Below are 24,829 nucleotides of genomic sequence, written 5' to 3' on the forward strand. Positions count from 1 at the left end.
GTCTTGGTGTGAGCTTGCAGGCGCCTCAGATTGAAGAGACTGCCATCCGTGCGGTACCGGATGTAAACAGCGTCTTCATTGTTGAGGTCTTTCATGGGTTGGTTCAGCATCATGCTGAAGAAGATTGAAAAGAGGGTTGGTGCGAGACAAGGTCGGGTCAGATACAGAAATGAGCTCTCTGAACCCTTCTCCATTAACAATGGCGTGAAGCAAGGCTGTGTTCTCGCACCAACCCTCAGATGATAAAGTATAGTTGTTTTAAAATAACCCAAGTTTCTTGATTACAATGAAAGAAAAATCACATGGTACCAGGAGTGAGAATCAGTTGGCATTGCAGCAGAGAAATGAAAAAAGTGTAAATGCTCCTGATGCTGTAAATTGGACTGCAAATGTTGACCACAAATGGAGGATCTTCAAACAAAGATTAATGCTGTACCTGCAAGCCACTGGAGTCAATAGCAAACCTGATATACAGATGATTGCATTTCTACTTACCTTATTGGGACCTCAAGCACTAGAGGTTTTCAATACATTTGTTTTTGCCAAGGCAGAAAACCAGGGAAAGTTTGACAAAGTTATCCAGATGTTTGATGAATATTGTTCACCAAAGAAAAATGAAGCATTCAAGAGGTACATGTTTCACTCACGCACGCAGCTTTAGGGAGGGAGCTTTGATACTTTTTTTAACAGACTTGAAATTAAAAGCAAGAACATGCAATTTTGGATCACTGCAAGATTCAATAATCTGAGACCAAATTGTGTTCAGGATTATTGATAAGAAAGTGAGAGGGAGGTTGCTTCAAGAGACAGATCTTACCTCAGGTGGAACTGTGAAGATATGCCATGCCAATGAATTAGCTCTGCAGCATGCAATAAAGTTCGGTGAGAGTGCAAAAACCAGTGAAAACTAAGGCATAGTCACAGTGTGTGTCCACACATATAAACAAAAAAATGAGATATAGAAAACAACAAAAAGATGGAGTGACATTCAAGTGCAAACGATGTGGCACTCAACAGGCACCAAAACAATGCCCCGCCTATGGAAAAGTCTGTAATGAGTGCAAAGGGCAGAATCACTATGCAAAGCAATGTTTTTCCAAAGGAAAACAAAACAGAAATGAAACTGTACAAACTGCTCTCAGTGATACTCTTTTGGCTTCTAGAAAATAAAACTGCATGAAGATAGCACAAAATACTGTACATTTAATACACCGTTTGGCCGATATTGCTGTCTGAAGATGCCTGTTTGAATTTCCTCAGCTCTGGAAGTGTTCCACAGGAAAATGGGGTATGTGTGTTCGTGGATGACATGATCCTATGGGGATCCACACAAGAACAACACAACAAGAGTGCTACAATGCATCCAGAAGTATGGATTAAAGTTAAGCAGACCAAAATGTTAGTTTGGTGTGAAAAAAATCACCTTTCTGGGAGATAAAGTCAGAGGCAGGTGTAGAGCTTGACAAGAGCAAGATGAAAGCAATTTTAGAGATCTCAGACCCAGTGACAAAAAAGGCATATTGGGAATGATCAATTTCATTAGTAAATTCATACAATTTCATTAGTAAATTCATACAATTTCATTAGTAAATTCATACCAAACCTATCTTCAAAAACAATGTATCTAAGGAGGTTGTTAATGGACAAATATGAATTCAAGTATTCAAATGGACATCCAACCATGAGGAAGAATGGGGATGACTGAAGACCGTTCTAACTACAGAGCCAATGCTTTTGGTGTTTTTTGACACATCAGAAGGATGAAAATATCTATGGATGCTTCAAAAGATGGAATAGGTGCCGTACTACTTCAGGCTATGGGAGAAGATTGGAGCCAGTAGCATGGATGATGGCATCATCTGAATGTCAATATGCACAGATCAAGAAAAAGTGTCTATGTCTGGTTGATGTACTTGAGAAATTCTACAGTTATGTGTATGATATATCAACATTCATAGCAGAGATAGACCACAAGCCATTAATAGCAATAATCAAAAAAAATCTCAATGAAATGTCCTGAGAATCCAAAGCCCAATGATGAAGCTACGATGTTATGCGTTTGAATTGGTGTACACATCAGGGAAACTTATTGTGTTAGCTGATGTGTTATCCAAGGCAGCAATGCAGAGTGAAGCACGTAACGAGAGTTCCACAGAGACTGATGTGAATCTCCATGTGAAATTGATCACTGATCACTTCCCATATCTGACATGAAATCCAAGCAGATCACAGCTGAAACAGAAAAGGACATGGTTCTACATAAAGTCATCAAAAATCTGAATGAAGCATAGCCTAGGGGTGAATGTCAGCCATACTACAACATCAAAGCTGAGCTGAGAGCAGAATTATCATTCCTCATTCACTGCAACAAGAGATGCTGAAAAGGGTGCATCTTGAAATGGAAAAATGCAAGAGGAGGGCCAGAACTGGTGTTTATTGGCCAGGGATAAATGCTGACATTGACAGGATGGTTTCAACTGTGAGATCTGTTTAAAACAACATGCAAAGGAACCTTTGATAATAACTAACATCAGCAAAACCATGGCAGAAAGTTGGGACTGATCTGTTCCACAATGGATAGAAAAAAATTACTTGTTCGTTATTGATTATTTATCAAACTATCTGTAGAGTGCGCTGCTTCATAACATGTATGCTGCCTGTGTGATCAAATAGATGAAATTGATTTTTCCAAGACATGGAATTCCTCAAATTGTCTATAGTGGCAATGGACCACGCTACAGTTGTAGAGAATCCATAACTTTGCAGAAGAGTATGATTTTCGACATGTGACTTCAAGTCCTCTGCATCTGCAGTGAAAGGGTAAAGCAAAGAAAGGAGTGCACTTAGTTAGACAGTTGTTCAAGAAACCACAAGATGGTGGCTCAGATGCTTATCTAGCTCCATTGAGTTACAGAGCTTCATCACTTGAACATGGCATATCACTCATTGAGATTCTGATGGAACATAACTATGCACCACACTTTCCTACCCTGCAGACCCAAATAAGAACAGAGATATCTAAGATGCTGAACGGAAACAAAAGTGTCTGCAATGGAGTCAAAAAGTAAACTTTGACATGAAGTTTAGGGCCACTGGCATAATGTGACATCGTGAGACTCAAAGATTCCTACACTTGGGTCAAAAGGGCCACTGTTCTGGAGAAAGTGTCCAAGATATTTCACTATTAGAACAGAGGATGGTCAAATACTGAGGAGAATCAAAAGAGCCTGCTGAAAAAGCAAGAGACACTGCAGGACAGTCAAAAACAGAAGAACCAGCCTGCAGAGCAACAGAGGAAACACCACCAGCTCAAGATAATAGGCAGTAGTGGACCAGCAGAGCCGACACAAGCACCTGTGCTAAGAAGATCAACATGCATTAACAAAGCACCTAAAAGAAAAGGAAACACACACTTAAAAAGCTTGTGCTGCTGATGTTGTTTACATTTGTGTGGAACTTTAAATTGAAATTAATACTGTATTAGTGTGTCATGTTGTTAGATTAAACATCTCAAGGAAAAGGGGGTGCAATGATTCTCCTGTCTACAAGAGGGAGTCAGACTAATTTGGTTGCAGCTCGGGGATTCAAGATGGATGCTTCCACATGATCTTGTGTGTACTTTAGTGAATAAAGTATATTTGTTTTAAAAGAACCCAAGTTTCTTTATTACAATAAAAGAAACATCACACTCTTTTATTATTCTTTTGGCCATTGGTGTATCCAAGCATTAGCTAATAAATGGAAAGAAGATCTCTATGTTCTTTCACTCACAACAGTAAAAATGGGAACTTCTACTTTTTGCAATGATATATTAGCAGCAAATCCCTTCCAACATTTCATATTAATATTGTTCAATGTGCTTTTGCTTGCAGAAACCATGAGACAGATGCAACTCAGCAGTATGAGAGTTCCAAACCAGTTTTGGTTACAGTTGCAGGTATTGGGGACTTTATTGGTCATCTTCCATTTCCAATCAATGCTCACCTGAACTGTTTCTTTCCTTCATACTTCATAAACTTCATATCATTAAAAATTATGAATTTATCAGATTTCAGATTTATTGTCAGAGCATATACATTACATCACATACAACCCTAAGATTCTTTTTCCTGCGGGCCAGGCAGAATTATGATTTATTGGTACTACAACAAAAAAAAACATGTACACATGTAAACAAAAGCCCCTTTTACACTTACATCTCACTAAATCGGTCATTCAGTGTCCTGGAATAGGAATGGCATTTTTTCTGTTCACACTTGACTATTCTTAACTGGGACACTACATGCATTCACACTTGCAAGGAATCATCCCTGGGGTTAGGACTGTTCTGACTTCTACCAGTGATGCCATGGCACATCGAGCGATGGTACACCTGCCCTAAATCCTGATCAATTTTGAACAAAATTAATCATGCCTAATTATAACATAATTAAGCTTCTGTACAGTATAGTATGAGCCCTTCAGCCCCTGTTGTTGTTGCACCAACCTATATAAAGCTTTTGAGAGACCATGGCAAAGTGCTAGCAATAAATAGCAATAGCGGGCAATTTTTAAGTTGGTAGCACTATCATGCACAATTTATACAGTGTGAGAAAGTTGGTAGTGCTATTGCACACAATTTATAAATACTGTGGGGGGGGGGGGGAGAGTGACAGCGGACCTGCCCTCTCAGATTGCCATGTGGCAGAGAAAGGGCTGTATGCACAACTGCATGCATGGAGCACTCATGGAGGGGTTTCTCTGCTGCATGGCTTTCTTGGGAGGCAGATCTGCCATCACTTTTTCACACTGTCTTTATAAATTGTGTGCTATAGCACTACCAACTTTCCCATGCTGTTTAAAAATTGTCTGCAAATTGCTATTTATTTCCTCTCTCTCTCTCTCTCTGCGACTTTCCCATGGCAAAGTTTATACCTTCATTTTAATCTTTTCTTCCTTTATGTTCCTGCACTCATCCAAAAACTTGGATCATTTCTATCCCAGAATGCAATTTCCCATTCTACAGTTGCCTGATTGCAACACTGGCATTTGCAGATGCTAGGGATTGTACTAGGGATCAAGGCAGTTTATCCCCGGTGTGAGATGACGTCATCTGACACTGGCATTGAGAAGATTTTCCTTTCACACTAGACCCTTTTTAGGCCGATTGGCCGTTAATTCCTGGGACTACTAACAAGTGTGAAAGGGGCTAAATAAACAAATGTAAACAACTGTGCAATAGAGAGAGGAGAAAAAATTAATAAAAATAACAATAAAGTGCAAAAGTGAGAGTCCTTAAATGAGTCCCTGATTGAGTTTGTTGTTGAGGAGTCTCATGGTGGAAGGGTAGCAGCTGTTCCTGAACCTGGTGGTAAGAGCCTTGTAGCACCTATACCTCTTTCCTGATGGCAGCAGCGAGAACAGAGCACGTACTAGGTGGTGTTGGTTATTTGATATTTGCAGCTCTCTGATAGCAGTGTTCCCCATAAATGTTCTTGATGGTGGGAAGGGGTTTGCCTGTGATGTCCTGGGCTGTGTCTACTACCTTTTAAAGTGCTTTGTGCTCAGGGGTATTGGTGTCCCCATACCAGACCATGGTGCAGTTGGTCAGCACACAATTCTGATTATTTGCACTCCCTGTTACTGTTAATCTACCTTGGCTTCTTTTCACAGCTAAATGTCATTGTCTTCAAATTACCTATAATCTACTTTTACTTTCTTTCAGTTTGCCCCATCGCCTCAAAAACTTGATAAATAGCAACAACATGAACAGATATTTAATGAATTGCTGTTTTGTTACAGCAACAGAAAATATCAACTCCATTTAAAATGGGAAATTATTTTAAAGGAAGTAAATTATCTGTTTCATATTAACAGAAAAAAAGTTGGTGGGGGGGGGTAGGTTGAGATTTCCATGCAAGGCCATGAAAGCATTTGACCCAAAATGCGACCTCCAAAATTTGTCCAAATCTTCCTTGAACTACTTGTTTAAATCCCTCCGTTCAAGTTTTTACCAATGCCATGGAACCAATCTTTACATTCTTACAGAAATTACAAAAATATTCTGTGCTTGTGAAAGTACAATCTATTCTTTGACATCCTTGTTGGTTTTCTTGCAACATTTGATGGAATGTTTACATCATCTTTGTCAATTCTTCCCACCATTATTCATCCAGGTGCAACCTCCATTGCAGATATTGGAACATGTCACAAGGAAAATATTTAAAGTTTCTCTCTGGTGAAGTGTTTTGCCTTTTTTTAACATTTTTGCCACCACCCCCCCCCCCCCCAACCCCCATCCCCACCAGGTATTTATTGTTACATTTTTCTTTCCTCACATATGGTCTGCCTCAACAGAATTATTGTATACCAACATCTTAATGCATTGAGTGCCCCAAGTTGTCAGACTGCTCATCTGACATCCTGTTGTGGTGGACTCGAAATTTACTTTAAAATTAAAATCATTGCTTAATTCAGTAATATAAGTTAACTATTGAAATAAGTTTAAAATTCTCAAAAATATTTTTTGTGCCCTGTGACCAATAATCCAAAACTTAACAATATATTCTCCATTGTGTTACTGTTTGGGTTTACTGTCAATTATATTGAATTACAATGTATTGCATCTAAATCCTAGCCACATGTTTCATTCCAAATAGTCAAGAAACTCATCTAATTTTAACACATTTTTCATTTCTTCCTTATTGTAATTTGACAACAGGATTTGCATGTTTCCTGCCTTATTTTAAACTTAATTAAAAGTGGAATCTTGTCTGTAACTTTGTAATTCTTAATCTATGAACAATATGGATTAAATTTGATAATAATATATTTTATATATTTTAATAAGGTAAAACCATCTCTAAGTTGCAACCAGGCAATGGACAGAAAAGGATGCAAGCAATTTCCATTCCATCAAAGCAGAAAAACATTGTAAGTTACTGTGTTTTTTAAATCTTGTAACATATTCATGGATTTCATTTATCAATAATAGCTTTGTAAAGGAAATATACTCATGAAATCTGTTGTCAAGGACAGTTCAAATATTTTTGAGATGCTTTCTCATTTTTAGAAAAAAGAGGCTATATTTCCCTAAAAGTAAGACACTCAGGTGGTAACACTGGGAAATGAGTGGCAGATCTGCAATCACTGAGGAAGAAGAAAATGAACTTTTTGTATTTAAAAAATATCAGCAAAATGAAGTGGCTGAAAAAGTATGGATTGGAGTGTTTTCAAAAAAAGGGGTACCAAGACAGCTTGCAGACGGCAAGAGACCTTACATTTTCCATAAAATCAAAGAAAGATAACTATTCAGAATTCCTAATCAGAGGAGTCAATATTGAGGGAGGTGTTGGCAACAAATGATGGTACTGATTTGCTTTGAGGTGAAATTTCATTTAAACCAGGATGAAAGAAGATGTCAATGGATTTTGCACACTGATTAAATGTAGATTCTATTTAACTTGGTGAAAATGTACATTGGACAGGACTGAAAGAATGAACCTGCTCAGTGATAAATATGAAAAAAAATCTGCAGGGATTGCAAAGCATCGCTGAACCTTATGACATTGGCCAAGGGAAATGTTCACATTCTGAAGAAGACATTATTGGATATAATATCTTATTGTTATTTACAAAAAAATGATGAACAAAGTATCCCTTATTCTTTCTCGTATACTAAGATAACCCTGTACCGTAAACTTAAGCTATTAATAGTTGGTCAGATGCCACTTGAATTATGAAATATTCACCAAGAAATGTAATAAATTTATAAGATCAAAATTTACTTTTGCATAATTAGTCTGACATACTGTCCATATCAGATTTTGAAATATTAGCCAAGCTGAGCTAAATTGGCATTTTTGTTCAGTCACTTTACTTTTAACATGCACGGGTGCAAGACATTTGGCTGCAAATCAGGTGAGATTTCACGTGGACTTTTTACCCCCTCCATAAATCTTCGTCCGCGAAGCCAAGCCAAAGAGAAGAGATAATATCCAAACATTAGCAGGGAGAAAAATGTTAGAGGCTATTATAAAGTTTCAGATATCAAAATACTCAAAGAAATCAGCAGGATTTTACACAAAGTCAACACATATTTTGGGAAGAGAAATTGTGTTCAACAAACCTACTGGAATTTTTCCAATGATGTAACTGGCAGAACAGATGATGGCACATGAGGTACTTAGATTTTCATAAAGCCGCAGAAAGAAAGAAACAAACAACAGATGCTGAAATCTGGCGCAAAAAAAAAACAAGTTGCTGGAGGAACTCAACACGTCAAGCAGCATCAGTGGAGAAAACAAATTGTGAATATTTTGGGCTACAGCCCTTTGATGAACTATTGACAAGAGGACTATTGCTCAATCTGGTTGATACCTCAAAGGACCACCAAATACTGCTCTGCTTTCCAAAACTGTTCAATGTTCTGAATCTTTTTAATATTCAAGGTAACGTGGCAGGTTTTCTCTGTAGCAATCTTCTTAAAATCTGTTCCCCAGTCCCTTCCAGCCTTTTCCTCTAGTAAATGCAATGAACCACGTGAAAATTCTATCAGATAAAGCCCAGTGGAACAAATGTGCACCAGGTTTTCCCTTCCTCTATGACAAAGTTCAAATCTTTAACACCTCCAGATTAAACTTTCAAGATATTACACTCCTTGAATTCCAGTGTCTTGAATATCCTGAATTCAAGTACTGTACTCCTTTATTGATTAGCATGCTTTTAGTTGCTGAGTCCCTGAACTCAGGATTTTTTTAATCTCTCTGCTTTCCCCATCCACTTTTCTTTTTTTCATGACACTACCTGACTAACCTAACTTTTTGCGAAGCTTCTTTTGTGGATCATGTCACATTTAAATGATATTTAAATATGTTAATTTTGGGATTCTGTTAATATAGTTAATGAGTAAAAGCATTCTTCACTTCAGCATGCTTTGGATCAGTAGCTTATTGCAATTTTATATCCAATTTTTGGATTCTTAACAAGTATCAGTCATGTTCAGTATTTAAACAGATGGTTTAAAAACTATTTGTTCAATAACTGGGTGATTTATTTGCAAGAGATTTAAAAAGTAAATAGGAAACAATGTGCCAAACTCTGGTATTAATGTTGGCTAAAACATGATTTATTTTAAACCCACCTGGCTTTAAATGCTTCAGTGCGGAAATTTGATAGTAAATGAAAATAAGCACGTTTTCAAAGAAATCACAGACATTTAGTCCTGTGATCTACTGGTAATTTTATTAAAGACTAATATGCCATTGACACTGTCGATTGATAGCAGATTGATTTGGTGGGAATGTAGAGATAAATTCTAACATTCTCTTCAAGAAAATTTTAAAAAATCACAGAGGTATCCGAAAAACGTTCAGACTGAACAACGACTGTAGATTGCCAGTACTCTGCAGAGTTTCTCCTCCAGATGATTGACAAGAGGAAGATGTATCCTAAAGGAGATAGGATAACATCAAAGCAATCCTTATAAAACAAAACAAACAAAAACTTTGCTGAGAAATTCAGTTGTTTAAAAACTATAGTTCCGATAATACCACATCTGGAGTACTGTGCTATATGTCTAATTTTCACAGAAAATATTAACTTATAGAAAAGCTGTGCTCTTCTTCGTGAATATTATGAGGAAGAAGTACTAAGTTTAACAAATGCACAAAATGTTCTTTGAATGAAAGACTTCATGCCCATCACCAGTGACTGACCAAACTGAGCCATGAAACATAGCTGCCAAACTAGATCAACAGCAAGTTACGTATAAACTAATACAAATGATAGGCCTCATTTACCTTGTCATCACCAATTTATCTGTCATAAATACATTTGACCACAATGGCATGGTCAAAGTTGTCAGTTATATAGTTCTGTGGACTCAAAATGTTTTCACTCAACCTCATTCTCCTGTCTTTTCCCTACAACTTTTGACAGCCTTACTAATCAAGAACCTATCAAACTTTGTTTTAAATATACCCAATAACTTGGCCTCCATAGCTGTCTGTGGCAATGAATTCCACAGATTCAGCACCCTTTGGCTGAAGAAAATTCTCTTCAACTGTGTTCTAATGGGGCATCCTTTTATTTTGAGGCTGTGCCCTCTTGTCTAGACCCTCCCACTATTGGAAACATCTTCTCTATGTTCACTTGAGCAAGGCCTTTGAATATATGGTATGTTTCAATGAGATTTCCCCTCATCCTTTCAAACTTCAGCGAGTACAGCTTCGAAAAAAAAAATCATCCTTTATCCATGTAGACAAAGCGTTACAAGAGATAAATGTAACCATTTTTAGCTGGTAGTGATGAATGTGTGCTCTGTGTCAGTTTCATCCAGAGTTCTCTCCCCTTTCAGAAGCTAATCATCAATCATTTAATTCAACTAAGGACTGACCAAAAGCCCTGGATCCAGATGTACATTTTACCTTATAGAACATGAGGTTTGTGACTTGTATGCCTCAAGCAAAGATGCTCAAACTGGTTAAACATTGATATCTACTCAACAACATTGAAAATTAACCAAGAATTGCCTGTCTCCAAAAAAACAGGATTATGTCTGCCTGCTTAATTATTGTCCTTTCAGTCTATTCTGAATCACCAATATCATCACTGCTAATAAGGTGTATTTACCTTTTTTCAATTTAGATTTTTACCAGGTCCACTTAGTCACAATGTTGTCTGAAGGGCAGAACCCTTGAGGTGAGATGAAAATGACAACCTTTGACTTCAAGATGATATAAAAACTGCCTTATTTGTATGAAAAACTTCAAACCAGGGGAGAGGTTGACAGTACCTTTGCCCTCTAATTTCAAACTCCACCCTTTTTGCTTATCTTCTCCCACCAAACATTTTTTGCTTCTTTCTCCTTTTGTTTGTCATTTGCCATTCTTCTGCCTTTGTCTATAACACTTTGCCTCTCCCTGGTTTACCAATTTTACACAGGCCCCTGCCCTGCTTCTCCCACACTGCCCTCTTTGCACTGGCTTCTCTTGATGTCCTGTATCGATGAAAGGCTCTGGCCCAAAATCTTGACTGTTCTTTTTCTCTACTGATCCTGCTTGATCCATTACCTGAAACCCAGAAAAAATTGTGTTCAGCTTCAAATTCCAGCATCTGCAGTCTACTGCGAGTCTTCAGACTACTTCAGCCTGTTGGAGAGAGACTTTGCCAGTGGTCGGCTCAGGCATGGAGTACACATCCAGGGCCTCTGGTCCAGTTGCTTGTTTTTTTGTACAACCAGTTGGTGGTAATTCTGCCATGCCCACAGGAAAAAAAGAATTTCAGGGTTGTATGTGATGTCATCTATGTACTCTGGCAATAAATCTGACTTTAAATCCTAAGTCTGTTATCTTTCCACAGATGCTGTCTGAGTTTTTCCACCATTTTCTATTTTTAATTGCAGTATTTGATAGTTTCTTAATTGGTCTTGGGAGTTTTCCAGCCCACTCAAAATCATTTTCATGTGTTAGTGAAGTTTTGTATGAAGAAAAATTCCCAGATATCACTGCTATATTGGCCTTAACTGTATTCCTAAATTGAAATTGAGTAAGGAAACATAGAAAACCTACAGCACAATACAGGCCCTTCGGCCCACAAAGTTGTGCTGACACATCCCTACCTTAAAAATTACTAGGTTTACCCATAGCCCTCTACTTTTTGAAGCTCAGAAAAGTCCCTATTGTATCCACCGTTGCTGGCAGTCCATTCCATGCCCTCACTGTGCTCTGCATAAAAAAACCCTAATATCTCCTCTGTACCTATTCCCCAGCACATTAAACCTATGTGTTGTGGCAACCATTTCTGCCCTGGGTAAAAGCCTCTGACTATTCATATGATCAATGCCTCTCATAATCTTCTACACCTGTATCAGGTCACCTCTCATCCTTTGTTGCTCCAAGGAGAAAAGGGTGAGTACACTCAACTGGTTTTCATAAGGCATGCTCCCCATTCCTGGCAACATCCTTGAAAATTTTCTCTGCACCCTTTTTATAGCTTCCACGTCCTTCTGAAAGTGAAGCAACTAGAACTGAGCACAGTACTCCAGCTGGGGTCTGACCAGGTTCCTATGTAGCTGCAACGTTATCCCTTGGCTCCTAAATTCAATACCATGATTAATGAAAGTCAATACACCGCTGCCTTGACTCGGACCCCAAGATCCTTCTGAGCCTCCACACTGCCAAGAGTCTTACCATTAATACTATATTCAGCCATCATATTTGACCTACCAAAATGAACCACTTCACACTTATCTAGGTTGAACTTGATCTCCCACTTTTCAGCCTAGTTTTGCATCCTATCAATATCCCGCTGTAACTTCACACTATCCACAAGACCCTCAATGTTTGTGTCATCAGCAAACTTACTAACCCATCCCTCCACTTTCCCACCCAGGTCATTTATAAAAATCACGAAGCGTAAGGGTCCAAGAACAGATCCCTGAGGAACACCACTGGTCACCAACCTCTATGCAGAATATGACCCATATACAACCACACTTTGCCTTCTGTGGGCAAGCCAATTCTGGATCCACAAAGCAATGTCCCCTTGGATCCAATGCCTCCTTAATAAGCCTTATCAAATGCCTTACTGAAATCCATATACACTACATCTACTGCCCTTCCTTCATCAATGTGTCTAGTTACATCCTCAAAAAATGTAATTGGGCTTGTAAAGCCATGCTGACTATTCCCAACCATATTGTATCTCTCCAAATGTTCCTAAATCCTGCCCCTCAGGATCTTCTCCATCAATTTACCAACCACTGAGGTAAGACTCACTGGTCTATAATTTCCTACATTATCTCTACTCCCTTTCTTGAATAAAGGAACATTTGCAACCCTCCAATCCTCTGGAACCTCTCCCGTCCCTACTGATTATTCAAAGATCATCATCAGAAGCTCAGCAATCTCCTCCCTTGCCTCCCACGGTAGAGTGGGTTACATCTCATCCAGTCCCAGTGACATCGAATTTGATGCCTTCCAAAAGCTCCAGCACATCCTCCCTCTTAATGAGCTCAATATTTTCAGTCTGCTGCAAGTCATCACTATAATCACCAAGATCCTTTTATATAGGGAATACTTAAGTAAAGTATTCAGTAAGTACCTCTGCTATTTCCTCTGGTTTCAGACACACTTCCCACTGTCACACTTGATAGGTCCTATTCCTTCATGTCTTATCCTTTTGCTCTTCGCATACTTGTAGGATGCCTTGGGTTTTTCCTTAATCCTGCCTGCCAATGCTCTCTCATGGCCCTTTCTGGCTCTCCTAATTTCCTTTTTAAGCTCCTTCCTGTTAGCTTTATAATCTTCTAGATCTCTAACATTACTTAACAGCTCTCTGAACCTTTGTAATTTTCTAAAATTTAGGAATACAACAAGTTGACAGGCCATTTTGGCCCATGAGTCCATGCTGCTCAATTTACATTCAACTAACGTACACTCCCTAGTACATTTTGAACAGTGGGAGGAAACCGTAGCCCCCAAGGAAAACCAACGCAGACATGGGGAGAATGTACATACACTTTACAGATAGCGCGGGATTAGCATCTCGGTCCTGATCGCTGGCGCTGTGAAGGCATTGCACTAACCGCTACACCAACTGTGCTGCCTGAGCAAGGTAAACATCCTTGTTTCTGCTACAGTGGTAGGATGAATGATGCAATCAAATATCAAAACAAAATGAGTTCTCTGTTTTAATTAGGATGTTGAAAGGTGATGCAATTTTTAGAATTTACACAATATTAATAAAATATGTATGCAATACGTCAAAATGTTAATTGTAAACAGCTCATTTGGCATAAAGCAGCTCTGAAACTAGAATCTGAAGCTGACTTAAAAATAATTTTATTTTGTGCTTCTTTTTCTCTTGCCAGTGCCAGGATGACGTGCCAGTTTGCAGCATTATCCTAGCGCCTGTGTGTTATCGACCAGCTAAATTGTGGCAGTATGAGCAGCTGCAACCTTGTTCAACATTTGACAATGTACCTCTCGGTAAATTACCTAAAATTTCCTGTATCATTATGCCTGTTTTATCTAGGCCTACTTGTGTTTATGCCCCTCCGCCCCCAAATCTGCCTGAATGGATCCATGAAGCTTAATGCTAATTATTTGGGTCTCATGAACATTTAAAATATCAAAAAAATAGGGTGTTAATAACATGTAGCAAGTAATTATGCTATGCTAATTTGGTTTCTAATATTGGCAAATGGTTCAAGGTAGTTAATGGGCTATTTTAATGTAATTTATAAATTGATGCAGCAACCTGATAATACATTAACATTTTGGATATTTTTAAATTCTATGACCCTAGACTGTTTTAACTTCGCTATCTTGAATCACTCTTGTGCTTCAAGCTGACATAACTTGAGTATATCCTACCTTGTTACTAAAGCAGGCATTAGAAGATGATGCACTCATTGGTTTGGTAATTGCAGTGTTGGAAGATACGCCTCCATAAGATTGTACTGTGGTAGTTGAAAATGGTTGTTGAATGTCTCTATCACTGTTAACATTCATAAAATAACATATATAACTTGCAGATCATATAACCATATACAGCACAGAACAGGGCAGTTTGGCCCTTCTAGTCCATGCTGGAACAAATCCCCACCCTCCTAGCCCCACTGACCAGCACCTGGTCCATACCCCTCCAATCCTCTCCCCTCCATGTAATTATCCAGTCTTTCCTTAAATGTAAATAACGTCCTTGCTTCAACCACCTCTGCCGGAAGCTTATTCCACATCCCAACCACCCTTCGCGTGAAGAAATTTCCCCTCATGTTCCCCTTATAATTTTCCCCCTGCAATCATCATGATATTATTAACTATTTGTTTATCATAAATAGCTAATTATCCATCTCCTTAAATATTCAAAGTATGCTTTTGAAATTACTTCCAATTTTATAAATAAAAGTAGTGAATGCTGGAAATACTCAGCAGGTCACACAACATCCGAGGGAAAAAAAGAAACCAATTTGAACATTTCAAGTCTGAGATTCTTTATCAGAACTGTTTCTCTCTACACGGATACCAGTATCCTCTGATTTATTTTAGATTCCAGCATCTGTGTTTGTACTTCGAACACTTGTTTTAAAAAGCCAGAATATATTGGATTTGATGGAGATGTGAAATATTAATAGAAAATACTGAAAATACTTAATAGCTCTATTGCCAGGATTTAAGTTTCAGGTTAATGATCTTTCTTGTAGGAAATGATTGCTTCTGAGAAAGTAAACCAGTTTCTTATGGGTTTTTTATCTAATTATTTGTATATTTTATTTTTTGTTATTGTTGGAAATGCACCTAGAATCTGAATCCATTTCCACCTGTTTTGTGTTTGGGGACAAGACATGCATGTCAGTAAATTTGACCAGGCTCTTAGAATTATAGAGTTGAGCAGCATGGAAAAAAACCCTTTGGCCTAACTTGTCAATGCTGACCAAGTGGTCCTTGTGATGTTTCTTTTATTGTAATAAAGAAACTTGGGGTTTTTTTAAACAACTATATTTATTAGCTCGAGCACACACAAAAAAGTCCTCATGGAGGCATCCATTTTGAATCTACCCAAGATGCAACACCTTATCTCCTGACTCCCCCTAGTGGTCCGAATTATCACTAGTACTCGCACTAGCACTCTTATTCACGTACCTGTCAAAACGTCTCTTAATCTGGTGGATTTCTTCTGTATTCATTCTAGCACTATTACATCCTTTTTATAGTGTAGTGACCAGAATTGCAGTATTCCGTGTGGTCTAACCACTGTCTTGTGCAGCTGCATTATGATATCTTAACACTTATACTAAACACTCCTGCTGATTGAAGGCAAACAATCTAAATGCATTATTTACTAGCCTATCCAACGATGTCACCATTTTCAGGAAGTTATGAACCACCTCATGGTTCCTCTGTACGTCAATGCTATTAACATCTCTACCAATTACAATGATGTCCTGCTGATATTTGACAACCCAAAATGCTTTATGTAATGGATTAAATTCCATCTCCCATTTTTCCTCCCAATTGTCCATCTGATCTATGTACCACTCTGTCTACAATTCCAACAGTTATCAGCAAAGTTATCAAATCGCAGAACAATCTCATCCAAAGCAGTTAAATGAGAATAAATGTCTCAGCACCAAACATTGCTCATGTCACAATTCCCACATTATGGGATACATTTGCCTATTGGATTTTGAATCAGCATTAATATGTGGCTCGTTTTAATTATTTAACAACAGCAATTGGATCAAAAGGTCTCAACATACGATCCTGGCAAATAACTCTCAATAAGGCACACTTCGCACTTAAAATAATGAATCATGTGAATTAAAGTGACCTTTTGCATGCAATTTTGAAAATGTTAATTGAAAAAACCCTAATAAAAGGTATTGACAAAGAAAGGGTGTCATTGGGTTACTATTAACAATAAAAACTCCTATGAATTGATGTGCAGCAGTCTATCCTAGGAGACTCAATGATCATTCATTATTTCTCCTCCTTCCCTCCTCCCCCATTGACCCTCTTCATGCACCAACTCTGTTTTATACAATATCCTACCTCAGGTGAGTTGTAAATAAATTTCTTTCAATAAGTGCTAACCTGGAAAATGAAGAATTATAATTAACTTGTACTTTATATGAAGGAAACATGCTTTAGCATTTTTAATCCAATAGAACATATTTATTTACACACTTGTGCCTTAAACCACCTCCAAGCTACAAAAATAACATCATTCTATTTATTATGATTTTGTGAGTCCCTTTAATTAAAATCATGTTGGATATTTTAATTATTTATATGCTGTAATGTTCTTGTTGAATGTGCGGGAGTCCAGAGATAGACTGGAATGAAAGTGGAATGGAGAATTGAAGTGGCTAGCAACCAGCAGATCATAGTCTTACAATATGATTGCAAATGCTCTGCAAAACAATTGTTGAATTTGTAGCAGTGGCCACACTCCTAAATGAAGGATCGCACAACCAGACGGGTTGAGTTCAGTGAGCAAAACTGATTTATTGCAGGCTGCCTGGTGGGTCTTATATTCCCAGCCTGGACCTGGCTGAGAACCACGCTGGGGCCCCCAACGTCACCAGGGCGTCACGTGGGTCACCAAGTGTAGGCTTCTGAGCCCGGTGCCGAGGTCAGGAGGAAACACCCCCCTCCCCCGACGGCGCCATTTTGGCCGGCTGCCCCGCTGCGTGCATGATAAGCAGGGCCGGTTCGCCTGCCTAATGGCATACCGCCACAAATTTGTGTTCGGTTTACCTGGAAATACTTTTAATAACAAGGCAAGAAATGGGAGGATAATCCTGCTTAATATGTAGCTGAGGTGATGATGTGGGAAGGAAGGCTCCAAATTTTTGTATCATTGTCCTCTCTTCAAGGAAAGGTCAAACCTGTCCCGGAGGAATCGTTTGCATCTGAACTGGAGGGGAAACCAATATCCTTGCAGGAAGGTTTGCGAGTGTTGCTCTGGTAATGTAGTTTAAACTGGTGATGTAAGGGATGGGAACCAGAGCACCCGAGCAGACAGTGGAGTGGTTGCAGAAAGAGATGTTGTTAAACCTGCTTGTCAAAGACAGAAATAAAAAGGTTGAGCAGCATTGTGGGCCCTGGGATACCAATGATTTAGATAGAGGGAGAGGAGTGTGGTTGCTAGGCAGGAAAATATGTCCTCATCGCAGTCCTCAAACAGGACAGACTAGGATGCTCATCTACTGAGGTTATGTGGGTGGAATTGAGAAATGAGAGAGGGATGACAATATCAACATGGACCACCCAATATTGAGTGGGAATTAGAGGAGCAAATGTATAGAGAGATACCAGATAGTTACAAGAAACATAAGGATATGTTAACAGATAAATATGAACTGGGACTCCCATACTGTTAGAGTTGTTTGAGTTAGAGTTTGAGGAAACTTTCCTGAACACATTTGACAATCAATATATAGAAATCCCAACTAGATAGAGTGTAATACCAATAAACCCTCCAAGTGAATCCCAAAGCATCAACAAACATTAGTGAACACATGAACATTTTAAATACCAAAGAGGAAATAATATTAACTAAAAAAAACTAATTCTATTAGGACTAGCGAGCAATTTTGTTTTTGAAATTGCAAGGTACAGCTGTGTAAACAAAAAAATAACACTTTTACATTATGACTAGGAGCAGAATTAGGCCACTCATCCCACCAAGTCTGCCCTGCCATTCAAATCATGGCTAATGTAATTTTCCTTTCAACCCCATTCTGAGGCCTTCTCCACATAACCTTTGACACCCTTACTGTTCAAGAACTTATTAACATATGAATAGGCTCAGTACCATAAAACATTCCTTGTATGTTAACCCTTACATCCCTGGGGTCATTCTAATAAACCTTCTCTGGACCCTCTCTGTAGCGCTATCAATTAGACCTGATAGACCAGAAGTTGAGATTATTAGGCTTTAATCACTATAAACACAGTCATATCTTACATGCTATTGGCCCGATTCCAAGAGGGAATTGAGCGATACTGCCTTTAATAGGAATCCTGGAGGGGGAGGAGTTACAGTATCGGGGGCAGGTCAGCCACTACAATGACTGTAATCCAGTGTTCCACCATATTCTCTAATGCCAATACATCATTCCTTCGATATTGGGCCCAAAACTGCTCTCAATACTCCAGGTGAGTTCTGACCAAATCCCTTGTAAAGCTTCAGTATTACAGCTTTGCTTTTATATTTTCATACTCTCAAAATGAATGCTAATATTCTATTTGCCTTCTTTACTACTGACTCAACCTGCAAGTTAACCTTAAGGCATTCCTGCATTCCTTTGGACTGCCATTTTCTGAATTCCTTCCCCATTGAGAAAAACATCTATACTATTATTTCTTTCCACCAAAGTGCAGGATCATACACTTCCCTATGCTGTATTCCATCCGTTAATTCTTTGACCATTCTCTCCACCTCTACCCCTTCCCCGCTTTGCCTCTTAGCATTTATAATCTTTAACTTTTTCCAATTCTGATGAGAGATCATTAAATTTCAAGCATTGTCTCTACAGATACTTTCTTAAGGGCTGAATATTTCCAGAATATATTGATTGCATTTTTTATTTTTAGTGTGCGAAGTATTTTGATACGGTTTGATGTTTGGATAATTAGATTACTCACGATTTGATTTTGTGTTGTTTCTTCCCTTGCGCTATTTATATTTATTTGATAATCTACCCAAAAAACACTCTACTTCAAACAGAAATTATAGAAAATCAAATGATAGATAATCTTATATGTTCAAATAGTCTCTTTGAGTAAGTGAAATGGATTCATGAATAGAAACACAAGTCCAGTTTGGGAAATGAGGAAATAAAGAATAACCATTGTAAACACACAAAATTTCTATTTAGACATACAGCAGGTTAACAGGCCATTTTGGCTCATGTGTCCGTGCCATCCAATTTACACCCAATTAACTTACACCCCCGGAATGTATTGAATGGTGGGAGGAAACCGAAGCCCCTGGTGAAAACCCACACAACACCAAGAAAACATGCAAACTCCTCACAGACATCATGGGATTGGAACCCCCTTCCTGATCGCTGGCACTGGTGAAGCACTAACCGCTACGCCAACCGTGCCACCTAAAGATCAATCAGCATCTGGGAAATATAAACAAACTAACTTAATTTTTTGATTGTAATGTAAAAGGTACATCAGAACTCTGGTCTGACTGAAGATGTACATCTGAAATTTCTTTTTTTTAAAGATATTGATAAATCTGAATTATTTTAGCAATTTATTATGTGGTTTCTTTGCACACAGCTTTAATAGGAGAGACACTTAAGTTCAAAAAGTAAGGTAAATAGAAATGTTGCTTTTTCTTAAGTAGTATAAGTCCACCAAATGCTTGTTGAGAGAGCTTTGTTTGTCCACAAACAGGATTTGCAGCATGTTAGTATGCAGTTGCATCAGGGATTCAGAGAGGTGAAAAGGGTGATGGCCTTTATAACAAGGGAACAAGGGTGCAAAAGTAGAGGGGCTTTGTGACAACTATGTTGGTCTTTGATGAGACTATATCTGAACAACTGCAAACAATCTTGTCTCTTTAAAGAAAGATCTATTCTAATGAAGCCATGGAAGCAAAGTAAAGAAGTTTCACCAGATAACTCCTGGATAAATAGGGCCAATGTTTGAGTTTGAAGGAAAAGTAGGTATCACTTCATAACATGTACATTCTGAGCAAACTTGACAGGTTAAATGTAGTGAGGATGTTTCCCTTTGTGAATCTAGAATTATGGGACATAGTGTTGGTTCTTAATTTTTCCTCATTTAAGAGATGGAATGTCTTAGAGGACTGTTAATCTTTGGAATTTTCTCTATGAATTTCAAGTCAGGAATGTAAGAAAATTCAAGGTTATCAGATCAGACAGGAAAGTGGAGTTGAAGCTATGCTTTGACCAAACAAAATCTTTTGATTAGCAGAGCAGCTTGATGGGTTTTTAAAACTGGACACATGGTTAATTTGATTTAAATGCATAATTTTTCTTTTGTAAATGCTTTGTTTCTCTTGCAGATATTATTTGCTCGCCTACATGATTGTGGTGTTTGGGATTTTGAAAATGCTCCATTATATCTATCAAACTCTGGAAATTTTGTTTTGCTCAAATTAATTGTCAGTAAATGTTTATTTAACCACAGATTGAAGAATTCTAGTAACTGCATAATTTATGTATGGAATAAAAGTATCTAGTAAATATTTATTCATGTAAAGGAAATGTTTAATCCTTAAGTTTGACATGGAAGATTTAAAAAAAGTCTTGCATTTATTTGTGAGAAAACAATAAATATGGCAATGATAAATCTTTTTTGAAGATTTGAGATCCAATCAGTTGAAAAGTAATAAGTACTACAGTATAATGTAATCCACACATGTCAAACTCAGGCCCGCGGGCCAAATTTGGCCCATGATATAATTATATTTGACCCGCAAAATCATATCAAATATGTATTAGAGCTGGCCTGCTGGCCGCTGCGCCAGTATAGCGCATGCACAGTTAATTCTACAAATCCCAGAATGCTTTGCAAATGCGTTGGCGCCGGCCCGTCAGCCCGCTAATCGCCCCCACCTCCTCTCTTTACTTTCATTAGCATCTGTGACCTGTCGCCCAACTCACATGTAATAAACCCCTTAGAAAAATGGCCAAACGAAAGACAGAAAACAGGATCTTTCAAGACAGGTGGGAGGCAGACTATATGTTCATCATTTTAAAAGACAAACCTGTTTGTCATTGAAGCAAGTTGTTATTTTTTTGACTTGTTGGCTTGTGAAAAAAATAACATTTAAAAGGAGCTTAAAGGCTATAGAGAAATATTATTTATTGAATATTTTATTTCTCATTTGTTAATGCTTCTTCTGGAAAGAGTTTAACCAAAACTATTATTAAACATTTATTTTAATAAGAAAAAGTTTAACATTACATATGTTGAAAGAAGAGAAAACATGCAGATGTTGTTGAAAATTTTCAATAAATATTTAGTTTGGCCCACAACTTAGTCCAAGTTTTTAATTTTGGCCCTCTATGAATTTGAGTTTGACACCCCTGATGTAATCTGTATATCATCATGTACAATAGTGCAAAAGAAACACCAATGAATTGGATATTTTTTTAAAAAAAAGCTTTTTCATCTTGGTTCTATATTCTTTGTCCTGTAAGATACATTGGTCTTAAGCTACTACATCCAATTCAACACCAAGATGCTTGGTGGTTGATGTGAATGACCAAGAGTGATTTTACTATCATTCAAAGTTTTATTGTTCTCTGAATAAAAAACACCTTAGGCATACTTTCTGATAATACATCAACATGATTTAGACTGGACTTGCTCAAAATTCAACAATTACTATTGTGGTACAATTGATTGAACTGTTTTCCTGACACTCGCAATATCAGATGACTTGATATTAGATAAATAAAGGGCATATTTTGTTAAATGTACTTATTTTAAATACAGGAACATATTCTATAATGGGTAATGGACAAATTGTGGTTTTTCCTAGTTCTTTGTAAAATTTTTTTTTCAATCTTATTATTATTATAATTTATAAACACATACAGTTCAAAGAGATATAAAAAAAATACATAGTAAGTAATGAATTAATACAGAGATATTAAACAATAATATTACAGAATAAAAATATATCAATAAAAATTTTTTTTGATCAGTTTAGGGTGTGAACTATCTCTAAAAAAAAAAGATATAATTAATAACAATATATGAAAAAAGAGAAAAAAAAACCCCAAAAAAGAAGAAAAAACAAATCTGAATTAAAAAAAACTTTAAAAAAAACTTTTAAAAAAACCTACAGATATAGCTAAACCACGCCGATCACTCCGATCTCATCTTACAGCCCAATTATCATACATAATCATAGAAAGAAAACAGAGCCAGATCAACTCACCACAAATGAAAATATTGAATAAATAGTCACCAGGTTAACTCAAACTTAGAAGGGGATTCATAATTGTAAATTTAACAATTTGAAATCCATCCTTTATTTGAAGAGTTATCACACTTGTGTGTAAATAATTTGCTTTAATCAAATTTAAGGTGAGAATCGTTTGTATTTGTTTAGTATGTTCCTGAAAAGTTATATTTGGGCACACTTAAATATCTCAGCTATATATTTGAAAATCACTAATTACCAGAATAATTCTAGGCATCTTCATAACATTTGGACTACCCTATTTTGTGATTGTTGCCTGAAATTATTTGTCATTTAATGAAGCTGTAGGTTTAAGATAAGACAACAGACTCGCCAAGGCAAATAGCACCTTTGGAAGACTACACAAAAGAGTCTGGAAAAACAACCAACTGAAAAACCTCACAAAGATAAGCGTATACAGAGCCGTTGTCATACCCACACTCCTGTTCGGCTCCGAATCATGGGTCCTCTACCAGCATCACCTACGGCTCCTAGAACGCTTCCACCAGCGTTGTCTCCGCTCCATCCTCAACATTCACTGGAGCGCTTTCATCCCTAACGTCGAAGTACTCAAGATGGCAGAGGCCGACAGCATCGAGTCCACGCTGCTGAAGATCCAGCTGCGCTGGGTGGGTCACATCTCCAGAATGGAGGACCATCGCCTTCCCAAGATCGTGTTATATGGCGAGCTCTCCACTGGCCACCGTGACAGAGATGCACCAAAGAAAAGGTACAAGGACTGCCTAAAGAAATCTCTTGGTGCCTGCCACATTGACCTCCGCCAGTGGGCTGATATCGCCTCAAACCGTGCATCTTGGCGCCTCACAGTTCGGCGGGAAGCAACCTCCTTTGAAGAAGACCGCAGAACCCACCTCACTGACAAAAGGCAAAGGAGGAAAAACCCAACAACCAACCCCAAGCAACCAATTTTCCCCTGCAACCGCTGCAACCGTGTCTGCCTGTCCTGCATCGGACTTGTCAGCCACAAACGAGCCTGCAGCTGACGTGGACATTTAACCCCTCCATAAATCTTCGTCCGTGAAGCCAGGCCAAAGAAAGAAGAAGGTTTAAGGGAGGAATAGCTTCAGTGCCCAGGGATTTGATAGTATGTGGCATATTCAGTGCAGACAGAATTAGGCTTGGATGTTGGACACAGATTTGGAAACCTGTTGCTGTACTGTGTATATTTTGTCATAGATTTCAGTTGCAAAACAGAGAAAATAAAACTTTCCTCAGCAAGACAAAGGGCTGTTACACGTTCGGGGAGAAGAACAACCAAGATAAAAAGCATATTATTTTTCCATTTGATTAAACCTTGTTATATATTGTAGATTCATTGAGAAACCTAGTAGAAATAATAATCACAACTTCATAGGAAGGATGTATAATTTTCAGAATTTGTGCCATAATCAGTTTAGAGCACAACACTAATTATTGAGTCTGATACTTAATTATTAAGTATTTGATGTTCAGAAAGCACTGCCTATGGAGACGTGATGCTTCATTCATTGTTTAATACAGAACTAAAATGGTTCCCCCAGTACACAGTATATATGAGTGACGATGTAATACACATGCAGGTGTATGTATATACATAACACTTAGCACTCATGTTTATCCTTTATTGGAACAAGAGAAATGTACAGTGGCCTTTTTCCAATACAGTTTTGTAAGAACCAGTTATACAAAATTAACGTACTGATTTATTGTCAAAAATCAGTAGAATATTAGGATATGGAAATTATGATTCAATAATGAAACCTTGGCCAGGTTATGGAAACCTAGGGTTACTCAGGAGCAAAAATATGGCAGGAGCAACTGATAATATTAAGAATATCCTTTCCTCTTAATTTCAAAGTCATGAGGAACTGCATTATTTAATGTGTACTTTTGAAGAATCCTCAGCCTTTCGAACTGTTTGTGCCACATTCCCTATCTTTCACCACCAGCCACGCTGTGTATTGGTTAGAAATCTGTTTGTTTAGTTTTAATACCATCCCTTCTTTGATATTTATAGGCTCCTTGTGCATCCTACTACTTTGCAAATAGATCCTGCCCACACACCTTGGAAAAAAATTGCTGTCAGGTTTTGTATCTCCCATTTTTAAATAATGATACAAATGGAACATTTTTTTTCTGTTAATAGCTTGTGTTTCAAAAAAATTTGTTGACATATCTTCAAATTTGCAGAGGTTATGAACTTCTATGGTTGGAATATTGAGCAGGATTTTCATTGCCATCAGATTCATTTTTGGGATTGAATTTTGAATGAACCAGTTTGGTATTCTTTCCAATGTTAAATGTTACATTTGGTATTGTAATAAAACAACAGAAGCAGAGATACCCAAAGATTTACACACAGTGATTATTAAAAGAACATGTT

At 37.7% G+C, this 24,829-nt stretch overlaps 1 protein-coding gene across 7 annotated transcripts in view; it reads left to right on the forward strand.

The window, feature by feature from the left end:
* The window catches only part of LOC138743254 (uncharacterized), a 54,773-nt gene extending 33,947 nt beyond the window's left edge, over nt 1-20,826 (forward strand). For 6 of the 7 annotated variants that reach the window (XM_069898241.1, XM_069898246.1, XM_069898243.1 and 3 more), the window contains 5 exons: nt 3,873-3,937; nt 6,830-6,912; nt 13,853-13,970; nt 17,363-17,434; nt 20,536-20,826. In XM_069898241.1, the coding sequence (XP_069754342.1) occupies nt 3,873-3,937; nt 6,830-6,912; nt 13,853-13,970; nt 17,363-17,434; nt 20,536-20,558 (361 nt within the window). In that variant the 3' untranslated portion in view covers nt 20,559-20,826. The remainder of the gene's footprint in view (nt 1-3,872; nt 3,938-6,829; nt 6,913-13,852; nt 13,971-17,362; nt 17,435-20,535) is intronic. The other variant, XM_069898244.1, reaches the window with a different exon arrangement.
* Nucleotides 20,827-24,829: the final 4,003 nt, after the last annotated feature.

This window comes from Narcine bancroftii, chromosome 9, assembly GCF_036971445.1.
Source record: "Narcine bancroftii isolate sNarBan1 chromosome 9, sNarBan1.hap1, whole genome shotgun sequence".
Classification (NCBI taxonomy): domain Eukaryota; kingdom Metazoa; phylum Chordata; class Chondrichthyes; order Torpediniformes; family Narcinidae; genus Narcine; species Narcine bancroftii.